The sequence below is a fragment of the Phalacrocorax aristotelis genome, chromosome 3 (assembly GCF_949628215.1).
Source record: "Phalacrocorax aristotelis chromosome 3, bGulAri2.1, whole genome shotgun sequence".
Taxonomy (NCBI): Eukaryota; Metazoa; Chordata; class Aves; order Suliformes; family Phalacrocoracidae; genus Phalacrocorax; species Phalacrocorax aristotelis.
In genome coordinates, this window is record NC_134278.1 from 104,733,822 (window position 1) to 104,754,715 (window position 20,894).

The following is a 20,894-nucleotide window of genomic DNA, read 5'->3' on the forward strand; positions in this document are numbered from 1 at the left end:
AAAGTAAAAGCATGGGAGGCAATCTGTGTGTCACAGATTCTGTTGTTTCCATGCTGCTGCAGAATATGCTGGGTTTGGCACTACAGCTGTGTTTAAATAAGCATTTGGATTGGCACTACGATACCCCTCCAGAAACTGATTAGGTGCTTCAGTAAGCCCTACCTATCAAGACAGACATGTGGAATTGCCTAATTAGAGCAGAAAGGATGAAATGGATTGTTGCATGACTTTGATGATTTTGAAGTACTGTGGTAATAGAGCTGGATGAGAACAGTGAGAGAGAAAGAGAGTCTTCAGCTCTTCTATTTATACCGTCCTTGTTGTAACTGAGGCCACTTCAGTGTCTCCTGGATGCTTTGGGCAGCTACAGAAACATATCTTTAGACCCTGCTGGAATTCTGCCAAAAATCAAAGAATCCTTGCAAGTTAGGATGTGGGGTAGCAGGGAAAAGTTTATCTGGTGTCTGTGAGGTCTTAATATACTGTCAGGCAACTGGTGACTTGAATTAGTGAAGGTTGCAGCAAAGGAGTTTATTTCATTACATTTTTCTTGAACATTTTCTCCCTAATTCAGTGTGCAACCAGAAGTTAACATATCTTTGCCCAGTTTTTTGGACCAGAAGTAAAAACACTGATAGGGTTATGTCTGACCATGCCTAATCGCACACTCTAGATTGAGTAGACCAGAGTGCCTGGATCAATAGGTAATTTTTTCAAAAAATAAATCAGTTACCTATTTGGAAACATCTGGTGTATTTTATCCTTGGGTTTCAACTTGTGCAAGATCCAGTTTGCACCCATTCCATAGGTCTTTTTTGATGAGTGAAGCACTTGTAGAATTAGGTCTTTTGCAGGATATTTACAATGTCTGACTTCAGGCATCTAATCTAGTTAGGAGCATGAATGTCCTCTACAGACCATGAAACCTCCAGAGCATCTAAGACATGGACATTTACTGTCCTTGGGCTGCAACTGTTCACACGTGACTGCTTTCATCTAGTGCACTTGTGTGCCTCTACTAGCACGTGTCAGTCAACAGAAGGTGGTTCATTTTAAGCTGATTAATCAGCTGGTCTTTCCTAACCCACACAATGGAATTATGCAGGTTGACAGATTTAAACGATGGTACCCTGTGACAGAAAGATGAGGTGAGCAGCAGTCTGGAAGTGGCAACCTTTTCAGTTTGCAGTCATAAGAGAATAGGTGACTGCATGACAAAGCCTAAAGGTAGATGCCTAAAATAAGATTTTTATAAATGCTTCATATGCTGTTTCTCTCTATATATTTTTATATATGCTTTATATTTATGCTCTTCTCTATGATGTTTTTCTGTAAGTCTTGCACTGCAGTTGTGAGAATAAGATTAAGCTAATCAGGCATTGCAGAACACCATTGACAGTGTTTTCTAATTTGTAAAATGAAAATAAACAAAACAAAACCCCCAGAAACCTTCACCTTATTAAGTATAATTTGATAGGAAGATATAATATAAGGGGCATTCATCCCTTAGTGTTGTGTGTGACCACACTGAATCTGCTTTAAAAACAAGGTTTTGTATGCTACAGATGCTTTTTCATATATATGTAGGGAATTAAAATGGAGGAGGAGGAGGCAGAAATTTGTTGGGTAATATGTACAGCTGTTTTTCAAATTAGATATCAGTTTAAAAATGCTTAATTGGATTTGACTAGATTTTAATTCACATTTAACCAACATTCTTAAGTGGATATATCAGGCAACTCCAAGATAACTCTCTTTGTTGGTAAAGTCATAGGGCAGCTTCCTAAAATCCCCAGGGTCATGCCCAACAGCTACAGACACAGGAATTCTTCAGCTGATAATTAGAAAGGCCATTCCCCACCCACACACCCCATCCCCTGCCCCACTCCCCTCCACAGATAAGGTCTTGTATTCAAACTGTCTGAGAAGTGTTATGTCATATGCTTATATTTCATAGGGAATTTTAACAAGGAGTGTGTAATTTCAATAAACAGGCCCTCTTTTTAAAAAGAAACAAACCAAGAGCAAGCCATATGACTCATGGGAATTGGTAATATAATATAGAGCCTTCTACCACTGGGGACTCCATTTGAATCTAATCCAGGTCTACAGTCACCAAAGTCATTCTCATCAAACAGCCGTTGGGTGTCCTATGCAAGATAAGTTTAGTATTCTCAGCTGACCTCCTGTCCTTTCTCTTTACTGCTCCCTTTTGAATCCATTCCCATCACTCAGCTTCACAGCCTCATTCAAGCTCATCTTCCCTATGCTTGTTGCTGTTTCCCATTTTCTGCCTGCCAAGTGACCTCTCTCTCTCTCCTCTTTTCAGACTTTACAAAAAGCACTGGAATGCATGTATAATCTTGCCACACTCTTTTTTTAGGGAGCGAGACCCTAATTCCTGCACAGTGCTAAAACATGAGTTTATCAGCAGAAAGCTCTTTGGGAGTGGGAATGGGTGTCTGTCTGTTAATTTACAGCACTATATAAATATTATTTTTGAGACTATAATAGCAATTATGGTGAATAGGGGCCAGATGGCCTCTGTATCTAGAAAGCAGAACGGCAGTGTATTTTTAATGGACTTAAATGTTACTTTTTGACAGGAAACTAATATTAAATTCTGTGTTATAGGTGCCTGTTAGGTGAGTATGGTTCTGAGTTTTGGTTTTTGTTAAAGTAATTACTAATGTCATGCCTGGATACTTTTGCCCACTAAAGCCTTGTTCTGTGGTGGGGTCTTTGTTGTTCCTTTTTTTTTTTTTTTTTTTTTTAAGGATGGTTATTGATCTCTTGCTGAGCTGAGATTTCAGTTTTATGCCAGATAGTTTGATTAATGGGTTGGTTTCTGTAAGTGGACTGAATGGGGATAGGAAGCACAAGCCGCTCATGCCGCCAACCCTAACTCCGTCAAGACGCATAGCTCATTATGAAACAGTTATCAAGTATACATGAAAAATTAATTGGGCTCAGTTTGATTCTGAAAAGGATCAGCTTTCTACTTGGCGGTCCCCCCAATCTTTCCAGATGTTGCACGCTAACCCCTTGAGAAGCAACGAAGGGAGATGTATTAATACATTGTATTGATTAGATCAAGACCCCTGACAGTTATTTGTAGAGATACCATCTGGCTGCTGTTCGAATTCCTTCACCAAAAACAGGACGTGACATGTTATTAATCTCAACTCTCTAAGTATAGACAGTTGCCTTTTCTGCTAAACCGCATTTTACCATTCCGTAGGAGATGGAGGCAGACCTGAAGGGTGCTGAAATTAAGGTTATTACACAAATTGAGCCATATGGTCCAAATATTTCAGCAAGAAAATTGCCAGGCAATAAAAATTGCTCCTGCCTTCCTAATGGTGTAAATTACAGTTTAACCATGGCTCTAATGATGTCCTTCTGCCGCGCTTAACTACTGTTACATGAAGGACATTGTTTTAAAAATATAAAAAACAAGTAAATGCCAGCAGCGTGTTTTACAATCTGTTAGTGTGTCATTAAGAACACTGTCAGAATTACATAAACATAATGGCAGGCAACCTAGCATACAAAAGAACGAGTATGGAAATAGAAAGTGTCTTGAAAACTCCTTTAGCTCTGTAATGTCAAGAGCCCTTTCCCTTCTGGAACTTTTCCAGTATGGGAAAACGTGGCTGCTTATTTATTCCAGTTCTCCCACAGGCTCTGATGGAGATTTAAACCAGAAGAAAAAAATACTGAATATTCTGATGCATTTTGAACAGGTAACAATGGAGAGGTAAAATTTACTGTCACATTATACTGTAACTGTATATAAAGTTAACTGGGTATGAAAAAGAAATCCAAAATGTGACTCTCTCTCAAACTGAAGCGTTGTTTTTATTCTTTTGGATCATAGTGGGACTTTCTGTTGTTTTTCAGCCTGCTTGGAGAATTGCAGAGTATTAAAATGGTTTCAAAAATTTCTGTGAATTTTACTAACAGAGTTAGAAACCCTAAAAATTTGTTTATTAAAAATGGCCATAACTTATTAAAAACAAAATGAAAGTAGTTATCCAGTCAGCAGATGCACTACTGACTGATTCTGGTGATTCAACATACAATGTGGAAATTAAATAGTAAATAAATAAAGTGAATAATTAGCCAATGAGATTTCATTTCAAAAACACTCATCCAATTATTCAGTTTGTGAAGAAAAAACTCTGAGATGGCCATTTCTATGGGAGGAAAAATCACATAAGTTTATAATAAATGCTATTCGGAATATTGAGCTTGACCACTTCTACTTTAAACCATGTGCAGTTCATATCTGCCAGACCTTTTGGTAAAAGAACCTAGCACAGCCATGTTACTAGCCTAGGATCTGGCTGATTGGGTACACATCAGTTGTTCAAGGGAGGTGCACTCGGAGCTGTCTGTACCAGTTTCGTAGAAGTGGCTGCTGGAAACTAAGGGGTTCTGTGCCCCGCTGCTGCCATCCCTCCTTCCCTTGGACTGCACCACTCTGGGTCTGCTGAGCAGGTGGAGCTGCTGCTTCCCCTGCCTGTGCACCTTTGAAGACAGAAACTTCCACACCCTTGCAAGGGCACCCAGTTCCTGCTGGATATTCATGCTGGTGGAAGTGTGTTTTGACAGTGTTGCAAACACAACTGAGTGGTGTCAAACAGACAAATCAGAGATTGTGAGTTAGCTGACTGGGTTGGCTCATTGGTCAATGAGCTGACAGGCAGCTCTTGCGTTTGTCTTTAAACCTAGCACAGTTTCTGAATTGTGTGACAATCTTATCTGTGCTTGGAACAGGGAAAAGATGACAGGCAACTTTTACTCTTGGCAAATTTAAACTGAGCCCAAACCAGACAGTTAATCAGATTCAATAATGTTCAAAACGGTCTTTATATCTGTCCTTCCTGCTTCTCAGTACTAGTACGATGACAAGTACCTATTTAACCTACTGGGGCATATCACAAATCATTACTGATTTTGCTTCTGAATTTTGCTCTGAGTACTTTTCCAGGTCTGTTTGCTGCAGCTTTGAATGCACTGATTCTTTTTCCCCATCCAGATCAGAGTTCCTAGCCTGAGCCAAACCCTCCATGCAGTGTGGAGGTGCTACTCTAGTGGCTACAAAAAAGGCACCAAGGTTACAGTTGTCCCACAAGATCGGAATTGCAAATGCAGATTTAATATAGCAAGATAGTGAGGGAAGTGGACTCCTTGCAGTGATAAATTTTCTGTATTTTTGCTACAAACAAAGCTTTACTCTGCACAAACAAAATGAAAGAAACTTTGCAGAGCTCTTATATTTCAACAGGCTTTAAAAAAGAATTAATGAGAAGTCTGGAAGACATCTTTTCCCAGATGAAGTGAAGTATGGCATCATAAAATTATTTTTTATTGTTTTCTCTTCAGGGGTTCAAGACAGATGATAATTTAGATTTTCTCTGATGCTAGTCTATGCCACAAATGCTAGACCTGTGACGTACCAATAGATCATGAGATTTATGCTGTAGTTGTAGCTTAAGACAGTGACATATTTAAGTGCTGTGCTTAATGTTACTGGAAAGTCCTGGCCTAAAAAAACCGAGCAGAGACCCTGAGAGCAAATGAGAACATCATCACCACCTTTCCCACCAGGTAACACAATAGTTTGAGCTCCAGGTGCTTTGATGTCAAATACCGTGCTCCCTTGGAGGACAAATAGAGTGGAGAACATGTGGCTTTTAAAATAGGACATTTCTGAGAAAAAATTTGCAACAGCTAGTTAGCATACTGCATTTTTCATCTTTCTGGTCCTGCATAGAAGCACCACAACAGTTACGATTGCTTTGTTAACAAACGCCGTAATGATATTTGGTTTGAGGGTGTTAATGGAAGTTTTAAACCACACTGATCTGAGTAACATCATCTCAGACATGTTGACCTATGCATAGAAATCAGGAGTCAGGGATGTTTGCTTCAATATTACGGATCAACTAAACCCAGTCCCTGTTCTGGTTGAATGCCATCTACATACATAGTTTTGTTCTAGTCATGAAGACCCTGATCCGGGATCATTGAAAAGGCAAAAAGGAAGCTTCCATTGATTCTGGAGTGCTTTGGAACAGCTGCAGTTTAACGTCTGAAGCTATCAATAGTTTTCTGTTTCACCTTAAGAAAAGAGTTCACCTGTATGGTCTGTTATTGTGTGCTGATTGAAAAGGTCACTGTCTTCTTGGCTCTTTGAGTCTTAAGTGAATTTAAGCAAAAGTCACAGCTCTGAATTCTAAATACTTACTTTAGATGACCAATGTAGGCCAGTCTGTCTAAACTGTCTTTGAGAGAGAGAGGCTCCTCTGAAGGGCTATTCAAAACAGAAGTTAAGCATAAACATCTGACTTTCCTTTTGGAGGAACATCCCTGCTTCTGCACACAGTACAGAGAGTAACTGAGGACACTAGTTACACAAGTTTTGTGTCTGAATGTAGGAGCTCTGACTATTTCCCATTGTGCCTATCTTCATCTTTGAGCACTTGAATCCATTTACAAGTCTGGCCTGAAATTACTAAATTGTAGTAATTTCTTTTTGGATTGCTCATTTATAACATGCATACCTGCAGCTAATCAATAGATGAGCCAGTGAAACTAGTGGATTTACAAGTTAATATGCTGGAGTCAATAATGTTCTGTAAAGATATTTTCAACTCCTAAACCAGCACGATTTGTTTTGTACTAAGCATAACTATGTACAAGTTGACTTGATGATCTATTTTAATTCCCCAAGTAACTTAAATATCCAAGGAAAATACAGAATCTGAACTAAACTTGTTATGCTTTAGTTTTCAAGTAATATTTCAGTATTTATATGTTTCATCTCTTCCCTAGCTACTGCATCTTGCTAGTGCGAATCACAAGCAGCTCAGAGTTTCTTCTCTTTTGGCAGGAGCTTTGCACTGAGAAGCCTGAGCCACACTAGAAAGGACTAATGAATGTGTAGCCATATGAAAGGACTTATTAAAAAAATCTGTTTCATTTATGCATTAACATTTAAAAGTGATGCTAGTTAGTGGCTTTTCCTGTTCGCACTGTAGCAGGTTTGTCTGTCTACTTTTCTGTGTATGTATATGAATTTAGTGTTGGTCTGACAGCATAAAAAATGGGAATGGGCAGTCTGCAGACACTACTTCATATGCTGTGTCAAGGTGAGTTTCTTCCCAGTTTGTGCCTTAAGAGGCTTAGACTGTGGGCATATGATCCTAGGAGGATCTGGAAGTTCATCTATCCACTGGCATCACTTGGTTTCAAGACATTAAATCTGCAAGCAGCTTCTCTCCCAGTTACTCCACCAAAATCTGTAACCACTCTTTCTTCCTATCTTCCTTTGTACTCTTTTCTTGGTGTGTAGTTGATTCTGAGCCTTCATATGGCAGGACATAGCTGCTAAGGGACACAACAATGTATTACTTAATCTTTATTGGACCTCATTGTTTCCATCAACAGTGCAGTCCTATGTAGTAGCTGCAATGGGAAAACAAGATTTTTGTTCTTCTTACCATCATGTGCCACAGGGGGTGTTTCAGGCAACTTGTTGAGGCTTTCCACTAGCTTATATGATCAGCAGGGGCAGGGATCCCCTGTAGTAATCCCCTAAACCAAATCTGGGGGAACATCCTGCAAGTTCTGGAATGAAGGTGTCAGATCTCTGCTGAATCTGTCAGTATTTTGATGGCAAGCTGTGAGGAATATGTCCCCAAAGTGTACACCTAAATATATGTCTAATCAATATCCCCTGCTAATATTCAGAAGATAAGCTGAACTCTCTCTCCTACAGGAGAGAGGGCATCCCTACCAGCAGAAGCAGTGTGTTTCTGGCCTTCTGCTAAGAGTGACTAAGCAGTACAAAAAGGTGCAGAGCAAATCTCTTTTTCCCTGCATGGATTGGTATAATTGGACTGCATCTTTCCCAAACTGCTACCTGCACACTTTCATTTCCTTTCAGCCTGTCTCTACCTGGAGAGCAGGTATTTTCATGAAGGAAGTGTAAAGCATTAAGGGAAAGAATGAAAGACGTGGTAAAAGCAAGCCTTTCAAGAGATAGGGATTTGTATACTTTTTGGCCCATTGTTTTTTAAAATATCCAGTTCATTTCAAGGGTGACATTTTAAGTTCAGCCATATATTCAGACTAAACTTTGGCCTTTATAATGTAGCTCCAAGTAAATTGTTTATGCTTACCTTTTAATATCTCTCAGAAGTGGTTACATACATAGCAGGAAAAGTTTGAACGAAAAGCTAGGATTGTTCAGTACAGGGCAGAGAAAAAGAATAAAACAGTAGGAAGTAAAAACCTTTTAGTCTCCTTTAAAATGTTGCTTTTATTTTCCATTGTGTTGGCAGAAAGCAGGGATTTAAAACTGTGAATTGCCTTGAGGCTGTGTTATCTTCCTCCACTTTGCTGCAGCTAGAACCGCTCTTTTTTGCATGCATTGGGTGAGAGAGACAAGGACTGAGAATGACTGAGAAAAGGGAATAAAGTAAGCTTGCATTTAACAATAATATGACACATCTATTGTACCTGTGTAAAATGGGATCTAAAACAATGTGATAGTTTCCTAAAGCTGCATGCAGTAACACAGGGGGATAGCCTGAGACTTAATTAATTAATGTTTGTAACATGATGTGAGTTCCTACAATGAAAAGTCATATATAACTGCAAAGTCTTAATTTTATGGAGCACAACTGACATTCAGTGGCATTTTCAAGGAAACTGATGTGGGAGTTCACTTGCAATCTATGTTAAGATTCAGGTTGTCCTTGTACAAGTCCCCTTAAAGATTTTCTTCAAATTTTTTCTCTTTATATTTCCTTTTGCCCATTATGTCTGTTGAGCTGTGCAAAGGCAAAAAATGAAAAGAATTTCTTTTATAGGGGAAAAATAAGGGGTTTCCCCTGTCTGTTTTCCATATACCAAAAACATAGCCAAACCATCTTTTTCAAATTTCACAGAAAATAGAAATCTTCAGATACTATGCACAGGTCATTTTAAGATCAGATAGAAGTAGTTTTACAGTGTTCAGAGCCACTTTTCTTCACAATATCTTATATGGTGTAATTTGAAAGGAGATAAGAAGGCTTATGGTACAGATACATGTAGTTACAAATGTCATAGAGGAGCAAAGTGAATGCTTGAAAAACAGAACTTCAAATGAAACCAAAAGCCAAAACATTTGATAGTGACAAGGGTATGTTCTTTCTACAGCAAGGCAAAACTGATTACCACAAGATACCTTCAGTCCAGAAGTTAAGGTACATAAATTATCCATTTTTATGGATAACAAAAACATCCACGGTTTCATTACATTGGTTTAAAATTACAGAAGCCCTTCTGCAAAACACCTGCCACTCTGGACATTGCTAGGAATAAAAAAAGGATTTGAGACTGCACTGATATGGCAGTCCAGGTTTTGTTTGCTCTGACAAAAGCATCTAACTACATTCTGGCCATCAGCCAATATATCAAATAGAAAATACAGTTTATAGCATTAGGAAAAACATAACATTAACCCCCTAATGCTCCATATTACGGGATGCACCCCCTACCATTTGCAGGTTTGAGCCCTTAGGCTCTAGCTGCTGTTTTACAGCAGTAGTGGTTTTTCTTTCTTGTGCCATGCCTACAGACAACATAGAACAAGTCCATGAGAGGAAGACCGCTCCTAGATGTTAACAAATAGTGGATGGGAAGTTGCTGTTCAGCATGACCACTATGTGTGGTACTTACTTTAAACATATTCCTGGAGTTCAGCTGTACGAGTGCACTAGTTGTAACTGTAGAGATACAAACACCAGCCAGCGTTTGTGTGCTTGCCTTTCCTAGCTTTTTAGCTTCCCTGAAGACATGTTTCTATCCCAGATGTAAAGGTTCACATGAAGGATCATTCATTCCCATTCCCCTTGTGACCAAGGCAGGCTCAACAAATTGCAAGGTCTGCAATGCCTTGGTGAGTTTATGCAGTTTCCAGATTACACAGTGTGTGAATTTGGGGTGTCACAAAACCCACCCAGCTCAATCCTGTAGGGTTTGACATTGCTTTAATATGATGCCAGATTTCATGTACCATGAAGTCTTTGCTGATGTGTCTGCTCTATCATCTCTCAGTCCCATCGGCTCTCTGCAAAGCATGCCCTACTCAGCTAAAGACCAGTATGTACAATATATATGCATTTTACTGAGGGTAACACATAACTGTTTTTTCAGTGGGATTTAAGTATTTTATCTCGTGCTTTATTGTATCTCAGATAAATAGCACTAACATTGCTGCTTCAGGTTCTGCCTGTCTTATTTTGAAGAGGAACTTAGTCTAGTTCTTCATACCCAGAATAATTATTGAGAGCAAAAAGTTTCATTCAGGTTAAGTAAGGATGTCAGATTTGAACTGACCAAAAACACAAGTCTTGGGAAAATGGTCCCATCAGGCATCTTGTTTGTATAAAAGGAGGTTCTTCTCTCCTTGTCCATCACTTTTGCATGAGAAGGAATAATAAACATGGTTTAAAGTGGAAAAATGGGGGGGAAAGAAAAAGAAAGAAGGTGCAAAACTATGGTTTATTATACAGTAGGTCTTGTGAGTGTTGTTAGAGATAAAATATTAATGTTAGGAAAACATGTTGACATTGTCCTCTAGATGGTGTCTATAGTGGAATGTCATGTCATTGATATTTTGGTTTATTTGATTTATTTAGTCATGCAGAAAAAATCTCTTTTTGGTTTTCAGTATTTCTTAGTACAAATTAGATAAATACAGATACAAATACATTTCTGAGAGGGTGGCACTCAGCAATATTTGATGAATTTTAAATAGTAATTATGTAAGAAAAGAGAGGACAAGGGAGGAGAGAAAAGGAAGAGAGGAGAGAGGAGCAAAGAGAAAGAGAAGATCTTACTAAAATAGCATGGAGAAGGCTGCTGAAGTGTTGGCTTTGCCCAAGAGGGGTTTTTTTTTTTTAAGGTTTTACCAGCAAAAGTGTGATGTTGGTGGTTTAAAAGTGTACTGCTACCCAAATACCAATACAGTGACAAATGCAGCTTGCTGAATGTGCTTGAATTACTTTTAATGTGCAATGCACCCTAGTTTTCTTTGTGGTGCTTTGCTTTCAAGTCAAAGCTGGGGATTCAGACACCTGGTGAGACTGCAGCAGGCCCCCAGGTCTGCTGGGAAAGAAAACTGTCTACTGTGAAAATAGGCACCAACTGCCCTAGACGGATTCAGCTGCATGCAATTCACAGTTCCTTACATGCTCTGAGGAAAATGAACTGCAATGTAACAATTCTATATCAGGTATTAATTGTTGTTGTTTACAGAACATTTTAAACTTAGATTACTGCTCTTTCTAAAGGTTTTTCCCTGGTATAATCCACAAACCCATGTAGGACTATTTGCATAAGAAATTATTCAGTTATGTGCTGAGTGAAACAGGATGTGCAAATTAGTTTTTTTATTAAAAAACACTGCTAGCATGGTACTGTTAGGATAGGACAAGAACATGGAGTCACAGAAGATAGATGACTAGTGTTCTTTGATGTTGATGGCAAAACTACCACTGGTTTTAAAAATAAATGGCAAGAACATTCTTAAAGTAAAATAAAAAAAACCCACATTAAGTTTGCCAGGAATCTCAAGCAAAGAATATTTTATGATTATGTTCTAATGTTTTAATAAAGAAATCATTTTATGTGCTTTACTTTGTAACTTGAATCTAATCTACTTTAAAAATAAATTTTCCTCAATTTATTTATAAAAAAGCAATCTCAAATATAATGAATTCCTGAATGTCATTTCCTAGCCACTATAGAATAAAAGACTGCATTGATCCACCTCAGGGCTGGGAAAGGAAGAGTGCCTTTTTGTCTCAACCAAAGACAATTTGGAAGAATATTCCCTGGGCAAAAACATTTCAAAATTATTTTAGGTTTAATAAAGAAATGTCCGGCTTTACAAACTAAAAAATATATTACTTAAATATCTATTTAGTTTTCTTCAATAATTCTTTGGCTTCTTATATACCATAAAAATTATCACTAATGTAATACATGTTACTGCTATTGAAGGCCTGTTGGGTAATACCAAATAATATAATAATGATTTCAAATGAAAAACATGTGTTGAAAGGCAATTTTAAAACTCTAAAATGAAATGCAAAGTTCTTCAAATGTAAAATTTTAAGAGTGAAATTAACTAAAAATTTAATGACAAAATCTAAAATTATTTTTTACACAATCTCTGGTAAAACGGAAATTCTGGTCACCTCTAGGCAAGATAACTTCTGGTAAAATGGGTAACACTTTGGCTTCTGTTTGCCTAATCTTTGAGATTTTTTATTGCTACCATGGGAATAATTTATATTCCAGTCCATACCGCTGCAGGAAGGGACTCATGGATTACTTATGTTTCTGTAAGTTACATCCTTGTGAATTTCAGCATAAGGCTTTAGGAATAGAGTAGATTTTTTAAGTGAAAAAGACAGTGTGCATGATACAAGCCTGAGAAGGAAGACAACTCAAAGGACAAGTTACAGATTGCATATGCATATGAACTCAGTGCAGTTTTTAGAGTGAAGGCAGGGGCTAAGAAGTAGTCTGGGAAATAAGAGTGAACATCAGAATCAAGGTGGAAGCGCTCCCATTGCTTTGCAGAAAATGGCAAGGAAACTGGATTACATGGGGAACTGGATAAGAGGGTAATGACAAAGGTGAGGATAAACTAAGTATCTTAGTAAAACCCCAAGCATTCCTCATCACTTCTGTCACTTACAGAGGAATCTGTTTGACTTCCTTGATGGAGAGTTTGAAAATTGGCATGGCATTGGAGAACGGCTGGATTAATGTTTTGACTGCCCGGAGACCATAACTTTCTCCTCCCTTGTCCAGGGAGAGTTCAGCATCTCTGCCTCTGTAGGCAAGGGAATGTCACAGTGAATTACCTTCCCATCATTTATGTCTGGGTGTTACGAAAGAACAGGTTTGGATCCCTGTACAACTACTACCATCAGCAGTGTGGTAGTGTCTGATGCCACTGAATTTAGTTAGAGACTTACAGAAAGAATAAGTGAGCTTTTTAATCAGATATCAAAGATACCTACCAAATAGGGATTACTGTACAAAGAGAAGACGGAGAGAGAAGAAACCAGAGCCTAACCTTAACATGACTGGTGATGACTTCCTGAGTTTTGATGATTACCCCTGAAGAAGGGACAGATACTCAAGCTGCCTGTTGGGCAGCTCTCCAGTGGTTCAGAGGTCTTCTGATGTATCTGTCACATTTTGAACTCCTGCCCTGAGACCTGGGCAACTGGATGAAGTGGCCTGCCTTGAAAAAAGAGGAAAAGCCCAGAGTGACACCACTGGAAAGTGCTGCTTCATCAGATCAATAGATTCAAAGATGACTAGGTTGTGTAGTTGTATGCAGTTTAAACATTTGTGCAGGGAGTCCACCCGCACAGAGTATTATTGACAGCTATGGATCAATGCTAATTTTTGATCATTTTCAACCTACAAAGACCTCTTGACCCTGTTGCCACCTTAGGGGCACTTCAAGTAGTCAAAAGCAATCACAGTAGGCAGTGTAAAATCATCAGAGCCTTGAAGGCTGCGCAGCCTTGCCCCTGCCAGGGAGGAGGACCAAGAGGTAGTGAGGAAGGCAGGCACCTTGCATTATGGATGCTGCTGCCTTTGAACAGCATGAAAGACTATGCTAATTTGTTTCCAGACTTTAAGTGACTTCTGCGCTCATGAATTAAAAAATAAACAAACAAAAAAGGCAATCCGAAGCAAATCTTGACAGCTACATTATTCATGATTCATGTTCTCTCGTTTTATGTTTTGAAAAATGTGTTAAAACAAGTTTTTATTTTAAATAACTTTTATCTTAATTTACAGTTGGAAGAGTAGAATTAGCCGAGGAGTGTATTTGTTGCCGTTAACAGCTTGTGCTGCCACTGGCAGTGCATGAATCATTTTACACAGCAAAAACGAAGGTGTGGTCCTGCCTGGAGTAGGGTGGTGCTGCCGGTGCTGCTCAAGGGAAGGGACGGGGCTGCCAAAAGCCAGGGCCATGTCAAAGGCTGGGCTCTGGGCTGCAGTACAGGGATCAGATCATGGTGGCTCCTCACAGCTTGCCTCAGGAGTCCGTTTCTGTAGTGATTACTTCAAAAGTACAGGCCTTACAGGAGGAATGTGAGAGTGCACACATTTAAATGTTTGCTGGATTATTCTTAACTTAATGACTGAATGAGTGAGAATGCTTTGCGGTAGGAGACAGAGAAAGGAGGGTATGGGATTGTAGTCCATTGGCTTTCATGGTCAGTCAGTCTATGAACGTCTTAATGTTCGCATTAAAATTTTATTCTGTTGGTTTGCTTTTAATGGTAAATGAAATCTGGCCTGTTAGCAGTGTGTAAACATGGGATATATGAGTTCATGGCTTTGCAGACAAAGACTGGGACAATATTCCACACAATGATTTTGCTCCTGTGCCTGTTTAAGGCTGTGTCATTGTCCACTGAAGCCAAAGGTTACACTGCTATCCTTTGCAAGGTGTATTTTGCTATTTATATTTGACCATTCCAGTGGGACAGTATTTCTAGGCTGAAAATGTCATGGAAGGACGTAAAGTAATTCTTAAAATGAATCACTGAGGCTGCCATCCATCCTTTTTTCAGCATCAGCCTTTGAGCTGAGCAAATTCACAAATGGCAATGGCAGCAGTGCAGGGGGAGAAAACGTGGGTCCGTATTCTGGGAGTATGTCCCCTGAGCTTACTTTGAAACCAAACAAAACAAAAATACATGTAAACCGTTTGCTCTTCAAGAAGTATCTATAGGAGCCAGGGATAAAAGTCATCCCTGGAAGGAATGGTTTAGCAGTCTCCAGAGAACATGATGAACTGCAGGCAAGGAAATCCCTCCATCCTTGTTTCATTTCAAAGTGTGGTGAGGATTGTAAATAATTAAATCTTGAGGTTTAGTGAGGAAATGGTAGAGGGTGATGAAAAATATGCCAGGTTTCTGTTTAAAAAAAGAAATGAAGTGTTTTACAGCATTGCTGTCACAAAAGCCCACCCTGATGATGCAGCTGATTAGAAAGCAGAGCCATTGGTTTTTGTACGGTGTTTGTACGGTGTTTATACCTTCGAGAGCCTCTGTGTAGCGGTTCAGGGCTGTAATTTAATGTCATGTGCTCCCTTCCTCCCGTTGTCCCCTGCCCCCCCACCCCAAACCACAGAATGTAATTTTTAGTCTTTTAAAAGTTCTGTTTTGAAAACCTAATAGATAACTGTCCTCATAAAAACTATTAATACAGACCACATCCAATTGTAAAGCTAATTTTAATCATGTTTTGTGCCAACATAATTTCTGATGCCAGATTTTTATGCTAAGCATGAACTTCAATTTGAGCTCTGTTCTTTAACCTGCAGTTCATAATTTTGCATTCGGCTGTATAGGTTTTTGGCTATGGCAGTTTGAACGCTTCCACTTTCAAGGATCTAAGCCATAAATGTTTATTAAAAGAATCTATAATGAAATCAGTTTTGTTATTTTTTTAATGGCTGCCTTGAGTATGTTGGATGACTGAATGCACGTTGTTAATCATTAAGTACTCATGTTACAAAAAGTGTTTGATAGTATTGCCATCTAGGGGCTGAACTAAATTCTCCATACTGAAATAAACTGTAATTGAACAGGTGCTGCTATTGACAATATACATATGTTTTTGCTTTATAGCCCACATGCTTTCCATGTTTCTTATGACAAAAGATATCTTTAAATGTCCCACAGCAGCCAGAGCTTTTTTATATATAATCTGTTCGAGGTGATTGCTATTTGCATTTGAGCTTATGCTTTTTTGGCAGTGATGACTGGGAATTCCTAACAAAGAATTATACTTTTTTGCATTATTAATCTTGCTAGTGTTTGCCCTGTTTAACAGAAAAAGGAATCATTTATCAGAAAAGTATGTTTATAATCTGTACTTGTGGCATCTTCAGATTTAATATTCATAATGGTCATTCAAATGCAGTGCTATATTTATCTAAAAGACTAACTCATTGTTGTGAGGAAATAACTATTTAAATATTCATGATCTAACTTTTAATATTTAAAAAAAGAAATTAATATTTCTTTAAAATTTGTTTCTGAGTCTGATAGCTTAACAAATGTTTAAATATTAAACAATTGGAAGTGTTAGCATTTAACAACTTAATATGACTTACTGAAACAGGGAAATTAACTTCAGCTGTTGCTACCACGTGACAGAAACTGAATTCCCACTCTCCCCTTCTGGAGATCTATATAATTAATGCAAAAGCACAACTAAAAATGAGATTAAATGTATTGGTGATGAGCTGAACTGCTTTCTTCCTCGTTCCTCTGATGAGACAAATCTGAACAGTCTCCTACTGAAATGTGTTACTCCTGTTCTTTGTTAGCCACTGTATCTTTCGTGGCTGTTTAAATAATACTACAGCTGTATCCTCTTCCTGCCTAGATTTGAATTTGTGCTGAGGCTCACTTTGCCTCGTGTCGGAGAGGTTTCAAGTCTGTGTCAGATGCTGTTTGGGGTAAGATGGATAAAGCTGTGAGCTGCAATGCCAGTGGCCCCTTCTGGCCATGGATGGTTGATGTCCCTCCAGCTGCATCCAGCTGCATGTCCCTGTGCTGGGCTGTGATCTGGCGTGGTGGCAGGTCAGCCCTGGCCCTTCCAGCCCTGGCAGAGCCCAGTGGGATTCACGAACAGCCGTGCTCCTCCTAGCCTCTCTCCACCGATGTGAAGCAAGGGTTTGGTGCCAGGGAGGGTCTAGCCTGCTTGCCTGTGTGCCCATCAGCAATATGGCTGCTTCCTCCAACCTGGAGAAACGGGGAGGGTTCTCGTAAGGCAGTGGGTTGCCCCACAATTGTCTTGTCTCGTGAATTTATCTTAAGCAACATCTTTTCAAAGCAAGAACGTAGAAAAAAGTTTACTCCCTCCCTCCCTCTCTGCCCACCCCACCCTGGCCCTGGCCCTGGCCCTCGCTTTTAAGGGGTTTGTTTTCAGTAAGGAAATGAAACTATGCTCTTGGAAACACTGTTCTCTATCCAGATTACAATGCTCTAAGTAGCTAGAATAGGATGGCATGCCTATCAAATGTCACGTCTACACACAAGATGTGTAAGGATTCTGTAGAGGCAGGCATCAGTCATATACCACAGGTTTTTTATATGTGCTTGACTCCTTCAGAGTACCAGGCACTCTCATCCTCACCGAGCAAAGCTCAGACACATGCTGAATGAACTGTAAGTTGTTTGCTAGCTGAGATTTGAATGCCGCATGACTCCCCAGGAGTCAGTTCCAGGGGCTCTACCATAATGATAGATATTTTTTAAAAGCCTAAGAGCTTCTTTTTGAAGTTCTGCTATGGAAACCCACCAAAAAATCCTGGTAACCAGGTGGGGTATTCTGCAAAGTGGTCAGAAGTGACCCAGAGCTGAGACCTCATTTTCCAAATGACATAAACCACAGATGCTGATTACTTTTTTAACTAACTCAAACATCTGTATTCTTGCTTCAGGGAACAAAGAATCAGGCTCATTTATTTGGATTGAAACCTTTCACAACATATAATATTCATGTCGTAGCTGTAAACAATGCTGGGCAGGTTTCAAGCCCCTGGACATCTGTGCACACGTTGGAAGCTTCACCCGGTGGCCTGAGCAACTTCACTGTGGAAAAGAAAGAAAATGGCAGGGCTCTGCTGCTAAAATGGTCAGAGCCCTCCCAACCCAATGGCGTGATTAAGGTAATCATCATCTTGACATTTTGCTTGATGAAAAAGAGAAGGGAAATGCTGAACATCAGATTAAAATATTTTTGCTGAAAAAGGACTCAATCAAATGCATTATACTTTAAAATAAGACAGAAGTCCTATGTAAGCACAAGGCGCTTTGTGAGTGCTCTCCACTTGTGTTTATATTAAAATAAGTATTAACATTCCTGTGCTACCCCATGACTGTAAGTGTTCATTTACAGTGAACAAAATTGTTCATTTAATGCATAGAAAGCTATGCATGAAAGCTCATAATCTTACTTGGCATACATTAGACATCGCCAAAATGTGTTTCTATAAAACCTGGGTTTGACAGAATGGTGTTCTGAAATTTGGGGCTTCTTTTAGCTCAATGTTTTCAACCGAGTGTAAACTTTTACCTGCAGGGTTTGCAACTAGAGGGGTTTATTTTGAGTTTTTTTTTCTTACATTTTTTTCTCTAGAGTTAGTCTGCAAGAAGCTTTGTGCTAGCCTGTGAGAGCCTTGCAATAGAAGTTGATAAAAAACAAATAAAATGAAAAATGTCACTAAGTGATTTAGTACTGCATCCAAAATGAAAAAAATCATGAAAATTGAATCAAAAACATTACTTTTGTATGAATGATCTGTATGTGTGCTCATTGTTACGAGTAAGGAAGTAAGTTTCTGAATCATTGGTTAATAGTTCTTACCCTATTGCAAAGATTAAGGTGTCTCATCTACTGGTTATTGCCAAAAATTGTTGATTTCTATTTTTTCCTTTTATCCTGGCTTCTGTCCTTTCTTCCCTCTCTGCCTTTTTTGTCTTTTTCCTTCTTTCTTTATTCACCAGACCTACAATATTTTCAGTGATGACAACCTGGAGTACAGTGGTTTGTCTCGCCAGTTCCTCTTCAGGCGCCTTGAGCCATACACTGTCTATACCCTCGTACAGGAAGCTTGCAATGCGGCAGGCTGCACTCGTTCTCCACCCCAGCCAGTCCGAACAGATGAAGCACCCCCAGTGTCTCAGATGGCACCTGTAATCCAGGCAGTGAATGCTACTAATGTTGAACTGAGCTGGTTGCAGCCAATTAATCCAAATGGAAAAATAATTCGCTATGAAGTTATTCACAGATGCACAAAAGAAAATGCTGCAGGATACAGAGCAACAACAGAAGACGAGAAAATTGTTTTCACAGAATATAACACTGAAAGTAATACATTCATATATAATGATAAAGGTTTACAGCCATGGACAAGGTATGACTATAAAATACGCACCTGGAATGCAGCAGGCTATGCTGACAGCTCTTGGACAGTGGCAAAGACTAGTCAAACTGCCCCAAAAGGTCTCACTGCCCCCAGGTTATCTTTGGTGTCTGTTAACCCCCGTAAAGTGCTCATCTCGTGGGCCTCCCCAGGACAGCCCAATGGTATTCTTCAGTCCTACAGACTGCTAAAAAATGACGTTCTCTATCCTTTCAGCTTTGATGCTGCTACTTTCAGCTACACGGATGAAGACTTACTGCCCTATTCGATGTACAGTTATGCGATAGTTGCCTGTACGATGGGAGGCTGCTCTACCAGTGAACCAGCTGCAATACAGACACTGGAAGCAGCTCCTGCCTTAGTGGATCCACCATCTCTGCAGGCTGTTAGTGCCACTCAAATTAATGCATCCTGGGCACCTCCCCAAATACAAAATGGAGATATCACCAAGTACATATTGAAATCAAACAATGAAGAGTTTTACCCTGGCAAAAGTTTGCAAATGTTTATTTCTAATCTACAGCCTTACACACAGTATGATTTTGCATTGGTTGCCTGTACTGTGGGGGGCTGCACATCTAGCATAACGCAGTCAGTGATGACCATGGAGGCCCCACCATTAAATATGGAAGCTCCCAGGCTGCTTGTCATGGGCTCGGAGTCAATTGAAATCACATGGAAACTTCCAGCTAACCCCAATGGTAAAATCACAAGCTACGAGCTAAGGAGGGATGGTGTTCTTGTTTATTCAGGTCTGGAAACTCGGTATCTTGATTTCACCCTAATGCCAGGCATGGAGTACAGCTACACTGTCACTGCAAATAACAGTCAAGGGAGTGTGACCAGCCCGTCAGCTCAGATAAAAACCAACCCCTCTGCTCCATCTGGGATGTTGCCTCCTAGGTTGCAGGGATGGTCCTCAAAGGAGATTTTGGTGGCTTGGGATCCTCCTACCAAAGTAAATGGTGACATTAGAAATTACACAATCTCGATCCATAAGCCTACGGAAACAGGAAAGAAAACTGTTGACTTTGATGCATCTCATGTTTCCTTTGTGACACGGTCATACATAGTGGCAGAGCTACAACCCTACAGTAGGTAAGTCTGGAACACCTCATTTGTGGAACAAATGCTGCAAGGTGGTTCAGTGGACTGGCAGATAACTTAACCATCTTGTTTAAACAGATAGTCAAACATGGCTTTTTGTTTCCTAAAAAGCACATGATAAAACCAGGATTTTTAAATTTATAGTAACACCAGCTATCTATTGTCTTGATGAAGTGCATAGGGTTGACTTTGGTCGTAATTAATACAAGGCCAATTCACTACTCTGGTATAGACTCCAAAACCAGCAGTCTTGTACTTGTGTATCTTTTGCGAGATGTCTGCATTCAAGAATAAATAGAGCTTTAGTTGACAAAGTTTGGGGTGGGGAGACCAAAGACCTAATAGCTAGCTCATTCACAGAGTAGCTAAGCTAAGATTAATGGAGTCACACCAGGAACATGCTCGCACCCCTGAGTTGAAAACAAGTGACTTGTTTTTAAGTGAAAGCTAAAACTTAAGAGAGGGTACCAGACTCGGCTGCAGAAGGAGCACGCTTGATACTGAAGTAATATCTTCCCCACTAATTCTTGACTATTTACCTGACCTTTCCTTATGTATTTGTATAGGCATAATTTGTGTGTGTTACATGGTTGATAAGTCTGTCTACTATTTACATATAAATAATCTAAATTCAAAGAGAGAAGAGTAGTAGAGTGAAGCTCTAAGCTCTCAAATGATATCCAAATCACCTCCTACAATGAACCATCATTTTGATTTATATCATCAAAATCAAAATGATTTT

General features: G+C 39.4%; 1 protein-coding gene across 1 annotated transcript in view; it reads left to right on the plus strand.

The window, feature by feature from the left end:
- USH2A (usherin) overlaps positions 1-20,894 on the plus strand; it is a 391,200-nt gene that overhangs the window by 340,867 nt on the left and 29,439 nt on the right. The window contains exons 61-62 of the mRNA XM_075088896.1: positions 17,561-17,788; positions 18,627-20,143. Coding sequence (XP_074944997.1) covers positions 17,561-17,788; positions 18,627-20,143 — 1,745 coding nt within the window. The remainder of the gene's footprint in view (positions 1-17,560; positions 17,789-18,626; positions 20,144-20,894) is intronic.